Source organism: Ascidiella aspersa, chromosome 5 (genome assembly GCF_963924565.1).
Source record: "Ascidiella aspersa chromosome 5, kaAscAspe10.2, whole genome shotgun sequence".
NCBI classification, from domain to species: Eukaryota; Metazoa; Chordata; class Ascidiacea; order Phlebobranchia; family Ascidiidae; genus Ascidiella; species Ascidiella aspersa.
The window spans coordinates 23,917,232-23,934,209 of record NC_139451.1 but is presented as its reverse complement, the minus strand read 5'-3'; the positions used below and the strand labels follow the sequence as shown (position 1 = coordinate 23,934,209).

Sequence of the window (16,978 nt, the reverse complement as noted above, 5' to 3'; positions counted from 1 at the left end):
ACTCTCTGATACAAATTTGTACAAAATGCACCTCTTTAAAATTGTAAGCTTGTTATCCTCTATATTGATTGCAAATTATTTTTAGTAAATAATTTATTTAACTGAATTATATTTAAATTGAAACATTATATAGGCTGCGAGAGCAAATAAAAGAGGGTACACATAGTGGATTGTGGCCTAATAATAAGGATGTAAACTTTAGTCATATTTGACAATTTTTGAGAGATGACGTCATAAGGCAATTTCATTCTAAACCTCACAAAGTTACGCCATAACGTGACGTCACAAAATTATATCTCAACGTGTCATAAAAAGTAACCCTATCAACATAACACAGTTCGTTTATCTTGTTAAAGTTTTAGATTGGACAGGTGTTAGCTGCACACTAAAATCTCATGAAGCTGTTATTTGGTGAGAGGCATAGGCCTATACATCTACCTTTATTGGTAAACTTAATTTTAGTTTTGTAAAGATTGTGATGTTTTACTGTTTACTTCGCCACAAGATGACGCGTTTTAAAGATTAGATATTATTCCATGTTCTTTGCTTTTGGCGATTACAAACATTTAAACATTAAAAAATCGTTACAAAACACTAAAGCCTAGGCTATATCATTTTGGAACCTACGATGGAAACAAAGTTGCGATTCTTTATTATAAAATTAAATCGATGTATCGTGCTTAACGTATTGTCAAAAAATCGCTCCTATGGTCGCAAATGTTTTATTTTGTCCTGTTCGTCAAATTGACTAAAAATAAAATGAAAAGAAACCAAAAGTAAAAAGATGCAATACTTGGCCCCATAAAACTTTACATGCTCTGCCATTAGTTAAGTTAAGGTGCTTCCAATGCGTGTCAATTAAATAGGCAAACTAATTAGGATAAATTGTGTATGTGAATCACTTGAATTGCACATTAGTCAGTGTTTTTCAATATTCGACTTGATTCAAATATCATTTTGGTGTTTCATTAAATATTTTGCGTAAAATTTATATAGTAGCAGTTTTTAGCTACGGTATTTGTTTTTACTTTCAATGATGTCTAACTGATCAATAAATTGCAAGCATTTTGTGTCTTAAAAACGAAAAGATTTGATATCAACATGACAACTTGGTAGAAGTGTATGATAGAAATGTGTTTTCTACGCTGATAAGGTCAGGGGTTTAGTTGCTGGAAAGTTAAACAAAAATCAATAGCTAATAACCGCGATCCACGTGACGTAGGTAAAACGTAAACGACAAGTGCACAAAATCATGGCATTACGGGCAATTACACAACGCCACTACGTAAACACGATACAAAACAGAAGCGGCAAATCGACAGAAAAACATAAACTTTTCCAGCGCCGAGCGACTTTCGAGGGCCCGAAGGCAGCGTCGGAACTTTTCGCAAGGACAACACGATTTCTGCCCGGAGGCGTTGGACACCAAGTTGACTTTCAACTTTTCTTTGACGCGCTCGCTCGTCGGTAACAATGACTACAAGCCGACCTAATCACGGGAAATAACAAGAGGCACTAAACTAGGTCGGTTGCGAAGTGATTTATGACAAACCGACAACTTGCAGGGATTGTAACTGGTGTTAAAACTAAAAAGTAAGCAGTTTAAATGACTTAGGTTCATGGAGTTGACCTTGGAGGTGACCATATAGCTAGAACAGTTCGGAAATGAGTTTTATTTATTATGATTACCAGGTTTTACTTAGGTCTGGAAAACTGTTAAACCCCAATAGATATTAGAAGAAAGCAAAATATTCAGAATTGTTGTATATCCTGTATCGGCTTTTTCTTTTCTAAGCCTAAACAATAAACTGATTTATAAAGTTATTGTAAAATTGACCCCGTCTATCTAGCGCCAGGTTACCAGTGTAGCTTTTTAAAGTGCCGAAAGGGAACTATTTGTAAAATACATATTAACATAAAATATACTGTTGCCTAAAGTCGTTGTACCAAAAGTTTGAATGATTATGGCGAAACTGATTTTTTCCGGCGGACTATTATTATGTTAGTATTATCGACCTCAGAAGCGATTGTTTTTATATAACTTAAAAACCAAATATTTCTATTGTTTTTTATGTTTGAACAGCGAAAACTAGCGAGTGATGTTCCCATGCGCCTAAAGTTGACAGCAAACACTTAGGCTACTCCTGGTTAAGATTGAAAACAAACTATATCAACAACAATGAAGCTGAAAGCGGCAGAATTCACGATAAACAAGAGCAAAGGTGGCAAGGAGAAAGCCAAAAAGGAGAAGGAAAAGAAAAAGAGAAAACGCGACTCCAGCCAGTCTTCCGTGGAACGAGGTAGATCAAAATCAAAAGACAAAAAGAAAGTAAAAAGGACCAAACCCGCCAAGAAGGTCAAGCAACCAGCTACGAAAAGCAAGCCTGCAAAGGATAAGAAAAACAAAAAGAAGCAAAAGAAGAAAAATGATAAAAAGGGCAAAAAACGTCCGGTGTCGAGAGAGTCTTCCGTTTCCTCAGTATCGAGGGGAAGATCGCCTAAACGAAGAACCAAAGCGGATGCTGACGGAGATGAATCGACTATTTCAAGGTTCGTGGTAATTTTTGCAAGTTGACACTGAAAGCTTTAATTCAAGCGAAGCGTCACTATCTTGTGTGTATTAGTCACATGTATCTGAAATGTCATTTCACTTAACTGGATTTTCTGTAAAATTATGCACCCTTTTGAAAGTTGTATAAGCTATGAGTGCGATCATTTAAACCAGCATATCTTGACAATTTGAAGGAACGTAGTTTTCGATTAAAGCTTTATTTTAAGGGTGTAAATGGGGTGCTTTCCAACTGGGACCATAAATTAGTATTTAAACGTTTGCTCAAGGAAGCATACTTTAGGATATTATTGTAGTGGTAGATTAGTATGAAACGCATAACTAACCCTAACTCGACCCACATCGGTTGGTGAGAAACATTCTACTACATATTTTGACCTTGAAATAGAAAACTGCAGTTAACATTAGGGATCTCTTATTGTTTTAAATTCGAGCTAATACCGGACATCAATGTATAGTATCAGTACACCTTCGATACTAGTTTAAAATAGGTGCCTATCCCATACCAATCTAATTAATGCTTTGCGATATAACGCAGCCATATTTACATCACAAGTTATTGTTAAAAAAATTTAACTAAAATTAAACAAGTTTCCTGTAGCTAATTTTAGATTTATTACCAGCAAAACCCGAATTGATTTAGAACACATTTAAATTTAAAAGTTTCAGTTTCCGCAAAGTTGCCAATTTGACCCTATATAGTAATAAACTCTTTTGGCACCTAATCGGAATCTTTTTTAAATTGTTTGTCGGCATCGAAATAGAAAAGTGTCAGAACATCCTATATAGTTTGCCAATTCAGCGAACTTTGTTTTTTAATAGCTTTAGGGACTCAATAGCTTTTCAACGCTTAGTAAAACCTCAAGCTGTAGTGACACCATTTGTTTTTTCACTATAGGACTACGATCCGAGACTCGAGCGTGATCAGCTCAAGAGCTTCTTCCATGAGCGATCTGAGTAACGATCGACCTTGGAAGAAGAAGAAGAGCAAGCGGAAGAACCCGATCCTTTACTCCTGCTGCGGATTCTGCAGTCTCGGAGCTGGAAGCCTCCTGACCGCCCTTATATACGTCGTAAGTTAAATTGGTGGTTGCCACCGCAGAAACAAGCACACACTGCAATTTTTTTGTTGCATTTAGAATTGCATTTTTGTACAAAGGATTTTTGTTTACAATTATATCTAAACTGTTATCATGGTGAACAGGGCATCCCGTGGTGAGTAAATTATTCCCCTGAAATTTCAAAATGCGATTATTATTTTTATTCATATTTACAATACTTCAGTTTTACTAATGGAATAATATTGATTTGTATATCAATTTATACTGATATAAAATCCCCCCCTAAAAATTTTCTGCAGGCGCCTCTGGTTGTGCCTTTTGAAAAACCCAGTGTCACCTTAGAAAGTATTAAACGTCACAAAGGTAACGAGAAAGAAAGATTTAAAAATATTTTTCGCAAACAATATTTTAATGGGTTGTCAGCAAATAATATTTTGATTTCACTTTTGCCATGTGGTTGTGGGCCGCGGGATAGCCGTACAATAATTATATTGTGTTTAAAATTCGATGTATAGCTAAAAGCATTACAGGCCCACCAGGCCAAAACCACCAAATATGCTTTGAGCCAAGTTTATTCATATAAACACAACTTTTTGATTCTTTGCAGTTTGCACGAAACTTTGTCAGTTTCAAGGAAATCTATTCAGGCCAAATCCGCTAGGCTTCATATGGCATGTTGCCTCGCGTGACTTATAAATTCTGGTCCAATTTCTGTTAAATTGTGCTATAAATGCTGATATTTTCAGCGTTAATCGAATCTCTTTTATGTGCCTCGTGCGTTACGCCCCCTTTTCATTAAAGTTTTTCCAATTTAAAACAATTTTCCGCATATTTTTCGCGCTCCGTGCGATTAGATTTAAATTTAGCTGCACATTTGCGCAGAGTTTGCTCGAGAATAACAGGTCCATTTGAGATTAATTGTATTATGACGTAACTTTGTGTTATTTTTACGACGCATCTTTGTGTCATTCCCCTCACCCCAGATTCCACCCCTTTCGTGGTAGGCCTAGTAGTTTCACGTGTTATAGCCTTCAATAGCCCTTGAAAGGGTATTTTGGGCGGCGATAGAAAAAGTCTGACGCAAGATTTTCGTTACTTAAAAAAAAATTCTTACGACAAAAAGGTGTGAAAATTTCGCTTTCAAATCGTTATGCCCTGAACCATTTATAGGGCCTTTGTATCGGTTTTCTGGTGTATCGCATCGGAGATTTTAATAGCAAAATTGGCAAGCACAAGGTCATCTGGTCTGGAAATCACCTTCATATGGACATCTGGAGAATTCTGCTTATCGTCGGTATCGCCATGGCTGCGATTTCTATGGTCGGCGCTCTGGTGCTCCTAGTGGCGTCTTGCCTCTGGGGCCAGAAGGTGGGTGGACGTCAAACATTAAGTTTTAGGGGTCCGAAATTTGCCTACTACTTTGTATAGGTATAAGTTAAACCCATGAGTTTCTTGTATAATTAAAAGAGTTATTTTTATCGATGCTGAAACAACATAAGAATATACGTACATTAGTGAAACGAGTTTATTAGCTGAGACGGGTTAGCACCATATGACTGTGTTGGCATATTGGTAGCCAATATATTGGAAAGATTAAATCAATAATATACTATATGATATACAGTTGTAATGTATATAAAAATATTTAAAATGTCGCATGGTGGCGTGGTGGCAATTAGCTGAAAGGTATTTCGTTTGTTGTTTTATTAATAAGTTGAAGGGTGCATTTTTAACCCAAATTACTTTAAACCGTCTCTTTTGATGCTTGACGTAAACTGACAATTCGTTAAACCTAACATTACCGGACAAAAACTTATCGTATTGAATGCTTTTCAATCATGCTCAATCAGCCATACTGAACTAGTATTTTGTGGCTGGTTCTTCCCTTTTCCCACGATTTTGTGACCCGGCCTTTAATATGCATTTTTGGATATTCGGGGTGAAGAAAAATAGAAAAAAAAACGAACAAGGAGGTTAATGTTTAAATTCAGTTTGACAGCAAAGTTTAAGCTTTTGGTTTGACGCTTGTAAAAATAATATTTGTCATTTCAACCTTTCCTAGACGCATTGTCATTACAAAAACTCAAACAAGAACTCGTTGGAGTACGATTAATATAAAAATACGTTTTATATTTCAGTGGTATGCAAAGCGATACATGTTTAGCAAACAGGAGGCTGAACAATATGTAAGCTCTTTAACCTTCCCGACTCCATTTATGTAACAGAAAATACTATATATTATACGTCGGGCAGCTGTTTAAAGACCAAGCAAGCGAGACATGGGGTGGGGGCAGAGGAATTTCAATTAACCTTCCTTCGAAATGTACAATCCAAATTACCGAACAGTGGCGTCTGAGCTGTTGTTGTTGTTTACCTCAGGTTTTTACAACGCGTGTGTCTATTTAGGGAAGGGTTGGTCGTATCACGTTCCGGAAAACCCGCTTCCTGCCTAAGAGAAATACGTGGCAATACAGCTGACAGGGATCCGCCCACTCACCCATTAAAAGTCTGCACAAAGCCACAAGTGACTTCTGCACCATAAATGCACAGGAAAATAGGGACAAACCCAATTAGACGAGAGGAGATGTTGGCGAGGGTCATAAACATGATATAGCATAGATCGAAAACTTTACAGCGCACATCGAAAACGAAATGTTAACGATTTGCAAGTTTGAACAAAAACGTTTACGAGGCCGAAATATGACGCACTTTGCATTTGGCCGCAAACTTCAGGTTGTCTAGCAGTTAATGTTTTCTATTCGTATCAACCTAACCAACTGGCTCCGTTCGACTATATATGCATGTTCCCAGCCGCGTTATTTAGGTTAGAAGCCGACCTATATAGTTATTGGTTTTCCCTTGGGCGCGTGTGTTTCCGCTTTGCGTTGAGTAAACACGAAATCATAATTGTGACCGCTGGAGATATCACCCCGAAAGTTTTAAGGCAAACATCTAAATTTTAAATGTAGTTTGATCGGCTAAAATCGCGTACAACTAAAACCACGATCAGATTAGAAACGAACGAGAAAGATGACAATCGAAATAGTAAGGTCTGAAAATGTTACTCGGCAATAAATTAACGGTGAATGTTGGGTTGAATGTTAGTGTTAAAAATTTCATGAAACGGCAACATTTAAAATTATAAAGAAGTCATGACTAACAACCAGGGGTGAAAGTAGAATAATTTTCTTCTTGAAACGCATTACAAATTTTAGATCACAGCGTGGCGTCTAAAACAACGTCACAACGTGGCGTCTAAAACAAGTAAACTTATAAAACCTGAGGGTATAGTTCTTATATTTTTCAAATACATTTAAAGAGATGGCAGGCCTGATGGGTGGTAACAAAAGAGTATTTTTATTATATTTTTTCGTTTTTTTTTACCGGTACGGAATATCTGCAAAAAATCAGTATTACGAACTCGTTCCAAGAAAGTTGAAGTTTTGTTATTATAACTTGTAAAAAGACTGTTAGTGAATATATGATAAAATTTTGATTTGAAGTTAGCTTACCGAAAGTTCAGGTTCTTTTTTGGGTTTACTTAACGGGGGGGGAGTATTTCGAGACATAATTGTTGAAAAATAAATGATTTTCCTATACGCACTCGTTGTCAGCCTATACACCGGCGCCTAATCGCGTCTATTTACTTTTCGAGCAGGAGCACTACAAAAAGATCCGAAACTCGGTGGCGGTATTCGCCATTCTGACCGGTCTGGCGATCGTGGTCAATCTGGGCGAGGCTATCTTCGCCACGGTCATCCCGCTTAAAGTGGAAGAAGACTCTTACGCCTACGACGAGGGCTATCAACCCTATGGCAATCAGATTATCGTCAGGAACCCGAAGACCAACGACAAGATCAAGGACAACCTTGTGACTTCTTGGGCACTGACTGGTGTCCATGCACTTGGCTATGTTAGTTTAATTTTTATTTCAGATTATTAACTTAAAAATTCTTACTAGGGATTTGGAAAGCAAACAAAAATAAGTAACAACAAAGAAATACTTTTAGGTTTATTCTTTATAGATATTTAGAATATTTTTGCTTATTTAAACAAGTCTATAAAACCATGATTTTCCAACGAATAATTTAAAACCATGAATTTCTAAAAAAATGTATACGTACATTTATGAAAGTTGAAGGGTAAAACATTTCCTAAATAAGTCTGGATATATTTCGTTTTTGAACAAGGCGATATTAGTAAAAGCGCATCGTTGGTCAAAGAATACTCTTAAGGTTAAATCTCCATGATGTCCTATTAAGTTTATGGCGATAAGGTTTTGGGCCAAGAAGGTCTTAAACGGAAAGCGTCATAGTTATCTCTCCAACTCTAATCTTGGGTCAATATAAAAATTTCAGCCGTACGTTGGTATTGGTAGCCCTGTGTTGTAATAAATGCACATTTACCAAACTGAAGCAAAACATCGCAGGTCTACCTGATGATAGTGCTGGTTTCTTACCTGAGACTTCTCAAGTACAGGAATGCTCCAAAGGTCGGCACTAACCCGGACGGAAGCGACGACGACGAGGAAATATCCCTCCCCTCCCTTGCGGGAGGGGTTTTTTACTCGTCGACTGGTGCGGGCAAAACTGCGAGTAAGTACATAACATTGTAATCTTATCGCGTTTTGTAAATCAACGACCCTGGAATTTTATAATCTTGTATTTTTGTACAAAGATGCTTTATATTAGGGCTGCACAACTGACGAAACGCGGTTCGTAATCCTTTGAAAAGTTAAATGTGTATCTCAGCAAATGTCCAATTTACTCACAAAATTTTTATTTACTTTACCGTACGATTAGGTGGCACTTTGTAGGAATGAAAACGAGATGATTCTCTCACGACCTGATTAAAGAAGGCCGATTTGTTCTTCCGAGACATGCTGCATTCCAATGGTTTAATATTTTTAAACGCTTTGACCGGACTTAACTAAATGTATTTTCAGGTTAGGCCTAAGACCTTTTCCGAAACTGGTCTTGATTGACAATTAGTGCAAAATTTAGAAAGCAAAATACTTCCCGTTTCTCTTGGGAAAATGATGAATTTTTTATGGTCATTTTTTCAAAAGTATAAGACTTTGTTAGTCAAAATGCGAAATTCACTGTTGAAATCCTGACACGAATTCAAATTTTGAGATGACCAGACCTTTATTGTGAAACCCTTCAGCTTTTTTTAAGTGTCTTTACAATAGTTCTCTATTTGTTGCCAATATTCCTTACAGGTCTTCAGATGTTTTAAAACTATTTGCCGCAAACCATTCATCGTTTCTGTTTCGCCGAGATAGGCATCGTAAAGAAGCATATTTCAAAACTATTCTCGATTTTCAGGTCGGGCGTCTTCGTCATTTCGCCATTCAAGACTCCCCTCGTCTCAAAGTGGTTTCAGCGTGGAAACTGGAAGGTTGGTAATCTAATGTGTGTGGTTGCTATCGAGACCCGGCGATAGGTCGACAAATAATTTTAGCACGTCTTAAGGTGGCTACATACGATTTCAGGTTGACGATTTTACTCGTTTAATATTTGGTACTTCGCTGACAAAAAAACGTAAAGGTAGCAAAAATGTAGGGTTCAATCAGTGGAATCTTTCGCAGAGTGGTTTAAACCAGACTGGATGTATTTGTAGCGTGGGCCTATAGCTAAAGAGTCGCTTAAAAAATCATCAGTTATTTGTTGATTTACCGAAAATTTTACTTACCAATTTTGCCATCACCGGTGGATAATTTCGTGCCAAGTACCCTATTCAAACTAGGCGTTAGACAAGTTACGATTGGTTGGAAAAAGATGATCGCAGGGTGACACGCGGGGCATTTTACACTTAAAAATTTGGATTTTTTTTAGAAAACCCTACATAGAGAATTGTACAATTGAACTATGAAGGACTGCTATGTAGAACGCAAAGCGACTGAAATCACCGTGCATCAGTTTTCAGAATGCAGTTTGCTTTTACAACTCGTAATCTCGTATGCTCGACTTTACTCACCGCAAACCGCAAATCGTGTGCAAGCGGCGTCACTCGCAATCTTAATCATGTTGCCACACCAGTTCTGCCGATGGCCGAATTCGGTGTATCTTGCATCTAAACACACGTTCTTGAGAATTTACCAGTGTTAGAAACAAGTCCCAGTCTAGTCTGTTGCAAACGACAGAAACCAAGGCATTCCCATAAGTCAAGTTTTAGCAATAAACATGAATGCTTTAAACGAGCATTCCTTAACATCGCAACCGTTAAAAAACGGTTCAATTGTTCGAAAATACATAAATTTGGGGGATTGAATTTTTGATTTACAGTTGCACATCAAAAGTGAAAAACTAAAACTCGTTGATGACATATGATGATTTGCCTAATTCAGGATCCCTAAAGCCTCAGTTTGAGATTATGTTCGTAATATTTTTGTATCAATCAGCCCGTAACCATTTTCAATCTATTATAAAGATCCGGCGTAACCTCCAATGGAACGGCTTACATGAACTGGCCGATGACGAACGGAGCTTACGTGCCCGAGTCTGACGTCAAAAATGATGACGACACACAAACGGTTGCGTCATCGTTCTATGACCTGCCCCCGGGAAATGTATACGATGGTGAGTATTACGAAAAAAAGGTCGGCCGCTAGCTATAACAGTTTTGTGTTAAACTGTTAAGATATACGCACATTGTAGGCCTACACAAATTTTCAATTATACATTTATTCCTATAGGTTATACCAATGCACAATAAATTGCCACTTTGCTACCAAATGTCAATAAAATGTTCCTATTTATGTTAACGCTTCATTTCTTGTCACTTTAACCATAGTGAAATGCTTTATTTCTTGTCACTTAAAATCATATTAAAAGCCTTTGTAAGTTGGCCATTTTTCGCTTAGTAAGTTGTTCATTTCGCTACATTACTCTAACAAATCGTGAAATATTTGCAGAAACCCCGGAGCACAACGATATTCTGCCAAGCATACCGAAGAGAGACGACAAGGTACCTATAACGCACTAGGCAATACTGATAAAAATCCAACAACATACCACTTATTTATTCCCACAAGTAACCTTATACATAGTGCTTAAATAAAAACAATGGTGTCATTTTCCATTAGTGTAAGGATGTTTTGCATTTGCGACAAATTGTGACAAACGGCTTCCGGCTAAAAGCACCGCAAGGCGAAACTGAATCGTCTCTTCGTAGACTAAATCACCTATATAGTTGCGTTTATGGGAGGTTTATGAATGTCAAGGGTCCTATAAAGTGTTTAACCTGGCCCCCAGTCTCGCCATGGCATATAGTTGACCGAATCGATTCGCGCAAAGCGTTCACAACAATATTTGGTTTGATTGGGATATTTCCTTTTGACTAAAATAGGGTTTGGAAGACTTTCTGAGTGCACAAAAAGGCTACTGATCTAAACATTTCTGTTGCGATATTTTAGGATTTATCCTGAAAGTTGGGTTGTTTTTTTTGTAATTTTTGCTACTTTAAGCAGTGTTTATTAACCCTTTAAGTCAGGGCGCACCTGCAGAGTGGATCGAACTCGATTTTTTTTGTTGGTATACCGCTATTTCGTAAAATGTTATGCAAGTTTAATTACACAGGTCTTATGGTTGCACATTATTTTAAGTACTATAGTGGAGAAAATCGATCTAAGCCAAATAATAAACTAAATCAGTTTACAAAATCCTGCTTTATATTATTTCCTGCGGCCTACTTGCCAACATCCCATGTCGCACCGGTTAGGAATCGTTACAAACCATCATAAATTTTACATATCAAGATACAAACAATGTCAACTCTTCCAATTTCGCTCAGTTGCAAAACGCCGCTCCGGTTCCCCTACAGCGAAGAGCTGGTCCCCAGAATCGCTCAGCAGCAGCCAATCCAAACCAACAGAACCAGCAGGCTGCCCCGCCGTCCAGGGCTTCGTCGAAAACCAGCCAATCGACCGTTCGGCCAAATGCCCAGCAACAACAGCACCAAGGAAAGCCGGGAGAACCGCAGAAGCCACAGCTGGAGCCCGCTGCTGTTTCTAGCTTCTTCAAGCGACTTAACGGCCCCGAGACGCGGACTGTTTTTCCGAGCGAGAGCTCCAATCCAATGGAGGAGATGTTCCGGCTCTTTGGAAGCGATTTGTGCGCTAAACATCCGGAGAACTGCGACCGCTACCTGAGGTCGTACAAGGACATAAGGTAAGCGGGCCGACGGACACTCTGTTGCTGTTGATGTTTTTGTTGTGGTAATTTAGGTTACGTTGTTCGCGGATAACTGCATTTTGTCATTTTGGTGATCAATCTGATAATTCGGCCTGAGACTTTACTAATTCTGTCGTCGTTTAGTGTAAAATGTTATCAAAATTCGGTCTGTATTTGCACCCTAGAAACAGCTCTGTTAATGAATTAATTATAAACATTTTTTGAAATTATGTTAGCCGCGCCGGAAAAAATTACCCCGCAGGACGAATTCGACCTTACGTCTTTGATACTGTTTGCTAAAATTCGCCTTTGAAAAATTAAGTTCGATGAAAAGCTTTCGTACCTTACTACAGTAAAGACTTTGCACACTACAATACACTACGTTTTCTCAACAGCAAAAACTAGTTGGCATTTTTCCTTGCTGCAATGCTAAAATTAACTTGCAGCTTTTACTTATCCTAAACTTTTAGTCTAAAATGCCTTTAATTGTCGACAGGTCAAAAACCAGCCACATCAATTCGCCGAGAGATGCTTACGAGTTTGAGGGACTTCGCAAATCGGCAACTACTCCGAAAATAAGCAACCTTCCAGAAGAATTTTCGCTGGGTACGTAATAAAAGTGCTGCGATTCGACTACAAAGATCTTTTTGATTAACCTATAAATTAAAAGTAATTAAATTCCTTAAACTTGAGATGAAAAATAACCTAATTTTAATAAAAAATATTTCAAGAAAACACTTAATTTCCACTCATGTTAGTTGACCCAATTACTTAAGTCTATGTCAAGTATTTTTCCAAAAGGCTTAGGTCAAGTCCAGTTAGTCTTTTCACGTCCAAGAAATTTAAAAACAATGTATTAAGAGCAGTTAGTAAGTCATTGACGTAATCCATTGCAACACTGCTAAATGTAGTCTAACTCGAAATATATATTCAAGAACCTTGCACTAAAGCGTTTTTAATTAAACTCTTTCTTGCATATCAACTTGCGCTTTTTGTCATTGCAGACGAGGGCCCGTACAGCCTCAACGCCTATTCAATGTACGGCGCCGCCCCGCACCACCCTATACCCCACCACCAGTCCATATCCACCGACCGACCTGAGCCGATATACGGCTACAGGCCCCAGACCAGGGACAAAAACTACCCCCGCTACCCACCGCCGCCCAACAGGCCCAGGGGCCGCACGCACGTTTACCCCCAATCTTACCCCTACCCTGGTAACCCCCATCATCACCAGCACGACAACAACAGCATCTACTACGACGGGGCTTGCAGCACTTGCTACGGCGATTTCAGCCTCTATGGAGATTACGGCAGCTACTACTCGTACCGGGGTGACGGGGGTTACCCACCTCCCCCAATGGAGCCCCCACCGGTCTACACCCCGACTCCATCGCGCCCGCCCCGCTACGATCCTTCCATGCAGCAGTTTTCGGCCATGTCAGACATCCGCAGGCCGAGGTCGAAAAACAGCAACTCTACCTGGATTCCGTTGAATATGAACGACGACTACTCGACTTACTTGCCCAGCGAAGCCTACTCGATGTCGACCAGGACTCGCAGCATGCCCAATCTGGCGCCCGGGGCTTCCAAGGGTCGCCACGGTTCGGTTGTTTCTGACGAGGAAATCGACCCGCAGCTGCTGGTCAGTCCCGAAATTACGATTCCGTCACCAAGGTAAGTTGTTTCTGGATTGTAATGTCTCAATACTCTGCATTCGAAATACATAAGGAAGGCAGAATCTTTCTGCTAAAAGTGGGTTATTTTGAATCAAATTCAGCTTTTATTTACGAATTTTATTTATCTGTTATCCCAAAATCATCACTTCTTCCATTCGAAGTGATCGTCTAACTGTGCAAATCATGGGGATTCGATTCTCAAATGGCAAATTTAGTTTGGTTATGAAATCCAACCTAAATCATTTTAAATAATTCCTACGTCCCCTCCTGTATCAGTATAACTTTAGACAGTTCCTGCTTTGGGGATGCTTCGTATTATATTTTGACTCGATATTTAAAAACGCACGTCGGTTCTATACAAAAATAGTAATCGGCGTTTTAATTACAGTTTCTTGAGAAAAAAAAACACAAAATCGTATACGTCGGTTAAGTGTGAGCCGCTTTGTCGTGCGTGAATTATGATCAATTCCAACTCAAACTTTTTTCTGTACAAAATCGACTCATTCACATAAGTCAAGATTACACCTCTGAAACGAACGGACTTTCAATTAAAAAACACGACACTTTTACTTTCGCCAGAGAGGCAAGAATGATCAGCCGCTCCTCTTCGTGGTCAAACGTACAGAGTCGCGACGGAAGCAAGACGCTGACGAGAGGAGGCAGGTCGCAGTCGATGCGAAACTACAAGGGATACCACAGCGGGGATTTGCGTCGAAGGACATCCTACACAGCAGGGGAGCCTCTGACCAGAAGTGAATGGGCTGCTTCCAGGAACAGCGCACGGTCTAGGTTGTTATTTGTTTTTCTGGATATGATCGTTTTCCATAGCCGTCTCCCAGAATTTAAAGCCGAAAAATGAACTTGACTTTTTTTTCACAATTTGCTTTAAAGTCCTTAAGTGCTCCCAAAATACTTATGCATGTCTTGCATAGGACCGAATGTTATGTGCGACCGTCTTGCATAAAAGTCAAACTAACTACGTTGAGATATTAAATTAAATATGGAGCAAATTTGGCAAGCAAAATGTCTGAAAAAGTGCATTAATTTCTGTTAATTGTCTAATATTTACCACTGCACACCATTACCTTTTATATATCTGACCAAGGGTTCTATGGATGTTTCTGTGCTATAATAACGTTTGGATTGATTGGGACGAAATAGAACTTAATCAAAAAGCAACTAAATAGAAACTTAATCAAAAAAGCTAATCGCAAAAGTAGTGCTTTCTGTTATTAACAAAAAAAAGTAAGGGAAAGCCGGCGGTTTTAACAAAGCTGATTCCCCAGTCCTAACATACAAATTGCTACTCATACACATTATATTTGCATTTACGATTGTAGGTTTCTCTTTACGTTGATTGTCTCCTATTCGGGTTGCGCATAAAATAACAAATCTGAATTTACGCACGAGCGCAGGCCGCAGAGCAGAAACTCGAACGGGCCAAAGTTGCCTCCACGGGACCAGCAAGCAGCAGCATCAGATGCGGCCTCTTCATTCTACGAGGACGTGGGTAGCGTCTACTCCGCTTACGGCGCGATGCAGGCGGGGACAAGCAGCAACAGAAGACAGTCTATTAGAACAAGGACGAGCAACAACTCGGGATCCAACTTTAACGTGAGGAGCACGGATCGAAGAGGGAGCGGTTCCTTTCCGGACTCAAGGTCGCGATCCACGCATGATAATCGGGAGAGATCTTTGAGCAGGAACCGAAGATCGCAGCAGTCGATGAGAGACGACGTTTTCGAGTCAGGAAGAGCGCTGGATCGACGTCCGAGCCGGAACAGGTCGCTGCCTCCTCGGGAAGATGGATTCGAGTCCCGGAACTCCCGGAGGAGCTCGACAAGAGGAGCGAGTAGGACGCGATCAGGTGAGGATGATCGAGAGAGATTCAGGGACTTTGAGCGCGATGCTCCGAGGATGGAAAGAGGACGCTCTTCGCGGCGCAGGAACAGGGATGAAGATGACAAAGGGAGGTTTTCGAGGAGGACCTCGTCTTCCAGGGATCGCGTCGGAGCGAGGAGTGAGCGGTTTTCGTCGCGCGGAAGAAGCGCCAGCGACGGGAGGCAAAGGAGCAAGTCGCAGGAGAGGATGTCCGGAAGAAGAGACGAGGTTGGCATTCTCTTGTATCGACACCGTGTTAATGCAAAAAATGACGTCAAGTTAGGCTGAAAGCAATTCGATTCAATGTATTAAAGAAATGTTCTGACTACCTAAAACCTCGCGGATCTTAATAATAGAAATATATGTTAACAACATTCCACTGATGGACGCTCGTAGTCAGGGTACTTTTGGCAAATTGATATGGATAAATGGCATATCTTGCACATAAAAGTTGAAAACTAATTTTAGTTTTACACAAACATGGTCGTTGGCTGCATGAAACCTTTGCTATTGTAATACCAAAATATATCACTATTTGGGCGTATATCATAAAAATAACTCTTAAGTTGATTAACAAAAAATGGTTCCTGTAGATAGTGCTTGAATGTTTGACTGTCTTTGGATGAAATCTTTGTGTTTGTAACTTTGTAAACAATTCCGTAATAACAGTCAAGTAAATTAATTTATAATTATTTAAAAAAAAATAATAAAAAAGTTGCCCCTATCGTTTGTTAGGTATTCACAAACGATGATCGTTTTGGAAGATCGGAATCGTTGCGTTTTACAAAATCAAGCAGCGACAGAAGGTCAAACAAACAGGTAAAATCAGAAATGCGCTCGTTTTGTTAACGACTTAGTCTGCAGATCAATAATTTCTTAGTATGCATTAAAACATTGACAAGTATATTCAAGAAATGTATTAGGGATTAAAACTTAAAATATTTTTTCTATTTGTTACGTACTCTATTTACTTTGATTAAACTTGAAAAGTAAACTAATCACATTTTTGTTATTTTACTGAAGGTGAAATTCGGCAGCTCTCCAAACTTGCACCACATCTAAATGAGCGTCGAACAGCGACCATGCAGTATGAGGTTCCAACTATTGCTGAACGATTGGATATTATTTGACTTGTTGTTTATGCACTAAAACAAATTTGTGCGAATAATACGCACTATGGTTTTTTTGCATTTATACAGTTATAACCGATAAAATAATGATTATTAATTTTAGTAGTTATCCATAAAATTAGCATGTTATTGATATTGTTGATGAAAAAACATTCACTCGCTCTTTTTCTTTGTGTAATAAATCGAGTACATATAAAACGAGTTGTCTTTTACTTAACTGAAGCGTACTTGGGTAAACCAGCTCTTCTTAGCAAACGCACTGTTGCGCCATGGAAGGTTGACAGATGAGCCGCGGGCAAAAGGACAATCTATTTGAATATGTCGGTTTATATCTTGAACTAGCTCATTGATCCTACAGTAGGCTACTATTAAGATAGGCAACAACGATGCCAATGTAATAACAAAATGCACGCAATTATGGTATAAATACCATATATACAACATATTTCGCGCTCACTTGGCTCGTCCGGTGCGCCTCAACGTG

The 16,978-nt window shown here is 39.1% G+C and overlaps 1 protein-coding gene across 1 annotated transcript; it reads left to right on the top strand.

Moving 5' to 3' along the window:
* Positions 1 to 1,497: 1,497 nt before the first annotated feature.
* LOC146145517 (uncharacterized) lies at positions 1,498 to 16,674 on the top strand. Its single transcript, XM_083390596.1, has 16 exons — positions 1,498 to 1,593; positions 2,084 to 2,550; positions 3,468 to 3,642; positions 4,801 to 4,998; positions 7,289 to 7,543; positions 8,060 to 8,225; positions 8,958 to 9,030; positions 10,063 to 10,211; positions 10,547 to 10,599; positions 11,425 to 11,801; positions 12,301 to 12,410; positions 12,809 to 13,481; positions 14,063 to 14,272; positions 14,899 to 15,592; positions 16,100 to 16,183; positions 16,388 to 16,674. The coding sequence occupies exons 2-16, from the start codon at positions 2,180 to 2,182 to the stop codon at positions 16,424 to 16,426; spliced, it is 3,627 nt and encodes a 1,208-aa protein (XP_083246722.1). The 5' UTR covers positions 1,498 to 1,593; positions 2,084 to 2,179; the 3' UTR covers positions 16,427 to 16,674.
* Positions 16,675 to 16,978: the final 304 nt, after the last annotated feature.

Excerpts from the sequence above, each read along its gene's own strand:
- LOC146145517 (XM_083390596.1), top strand. The coding sequence starts at position 2,180 with ATGAAGCTGAAAGCGGCAGAATTCACGATAAACAAGAGCAAAGGTGGC. Across the intron at positions 3,643-4,800 it reads TGACCGCCCTTATATACGTC|GGCCTTTGTATCGGTTTTCT; the intron begins GTAAGTTAAATT and ends AACCATTTATAG. Across the intron at positions 12,411-12,808 it reads TCCAGAAGAATTTTCGCTGG|ACGAGGGCCCGTACAGCCTC; the intron begins GTACGTAATAAA and ends TTGTCATTGCAG.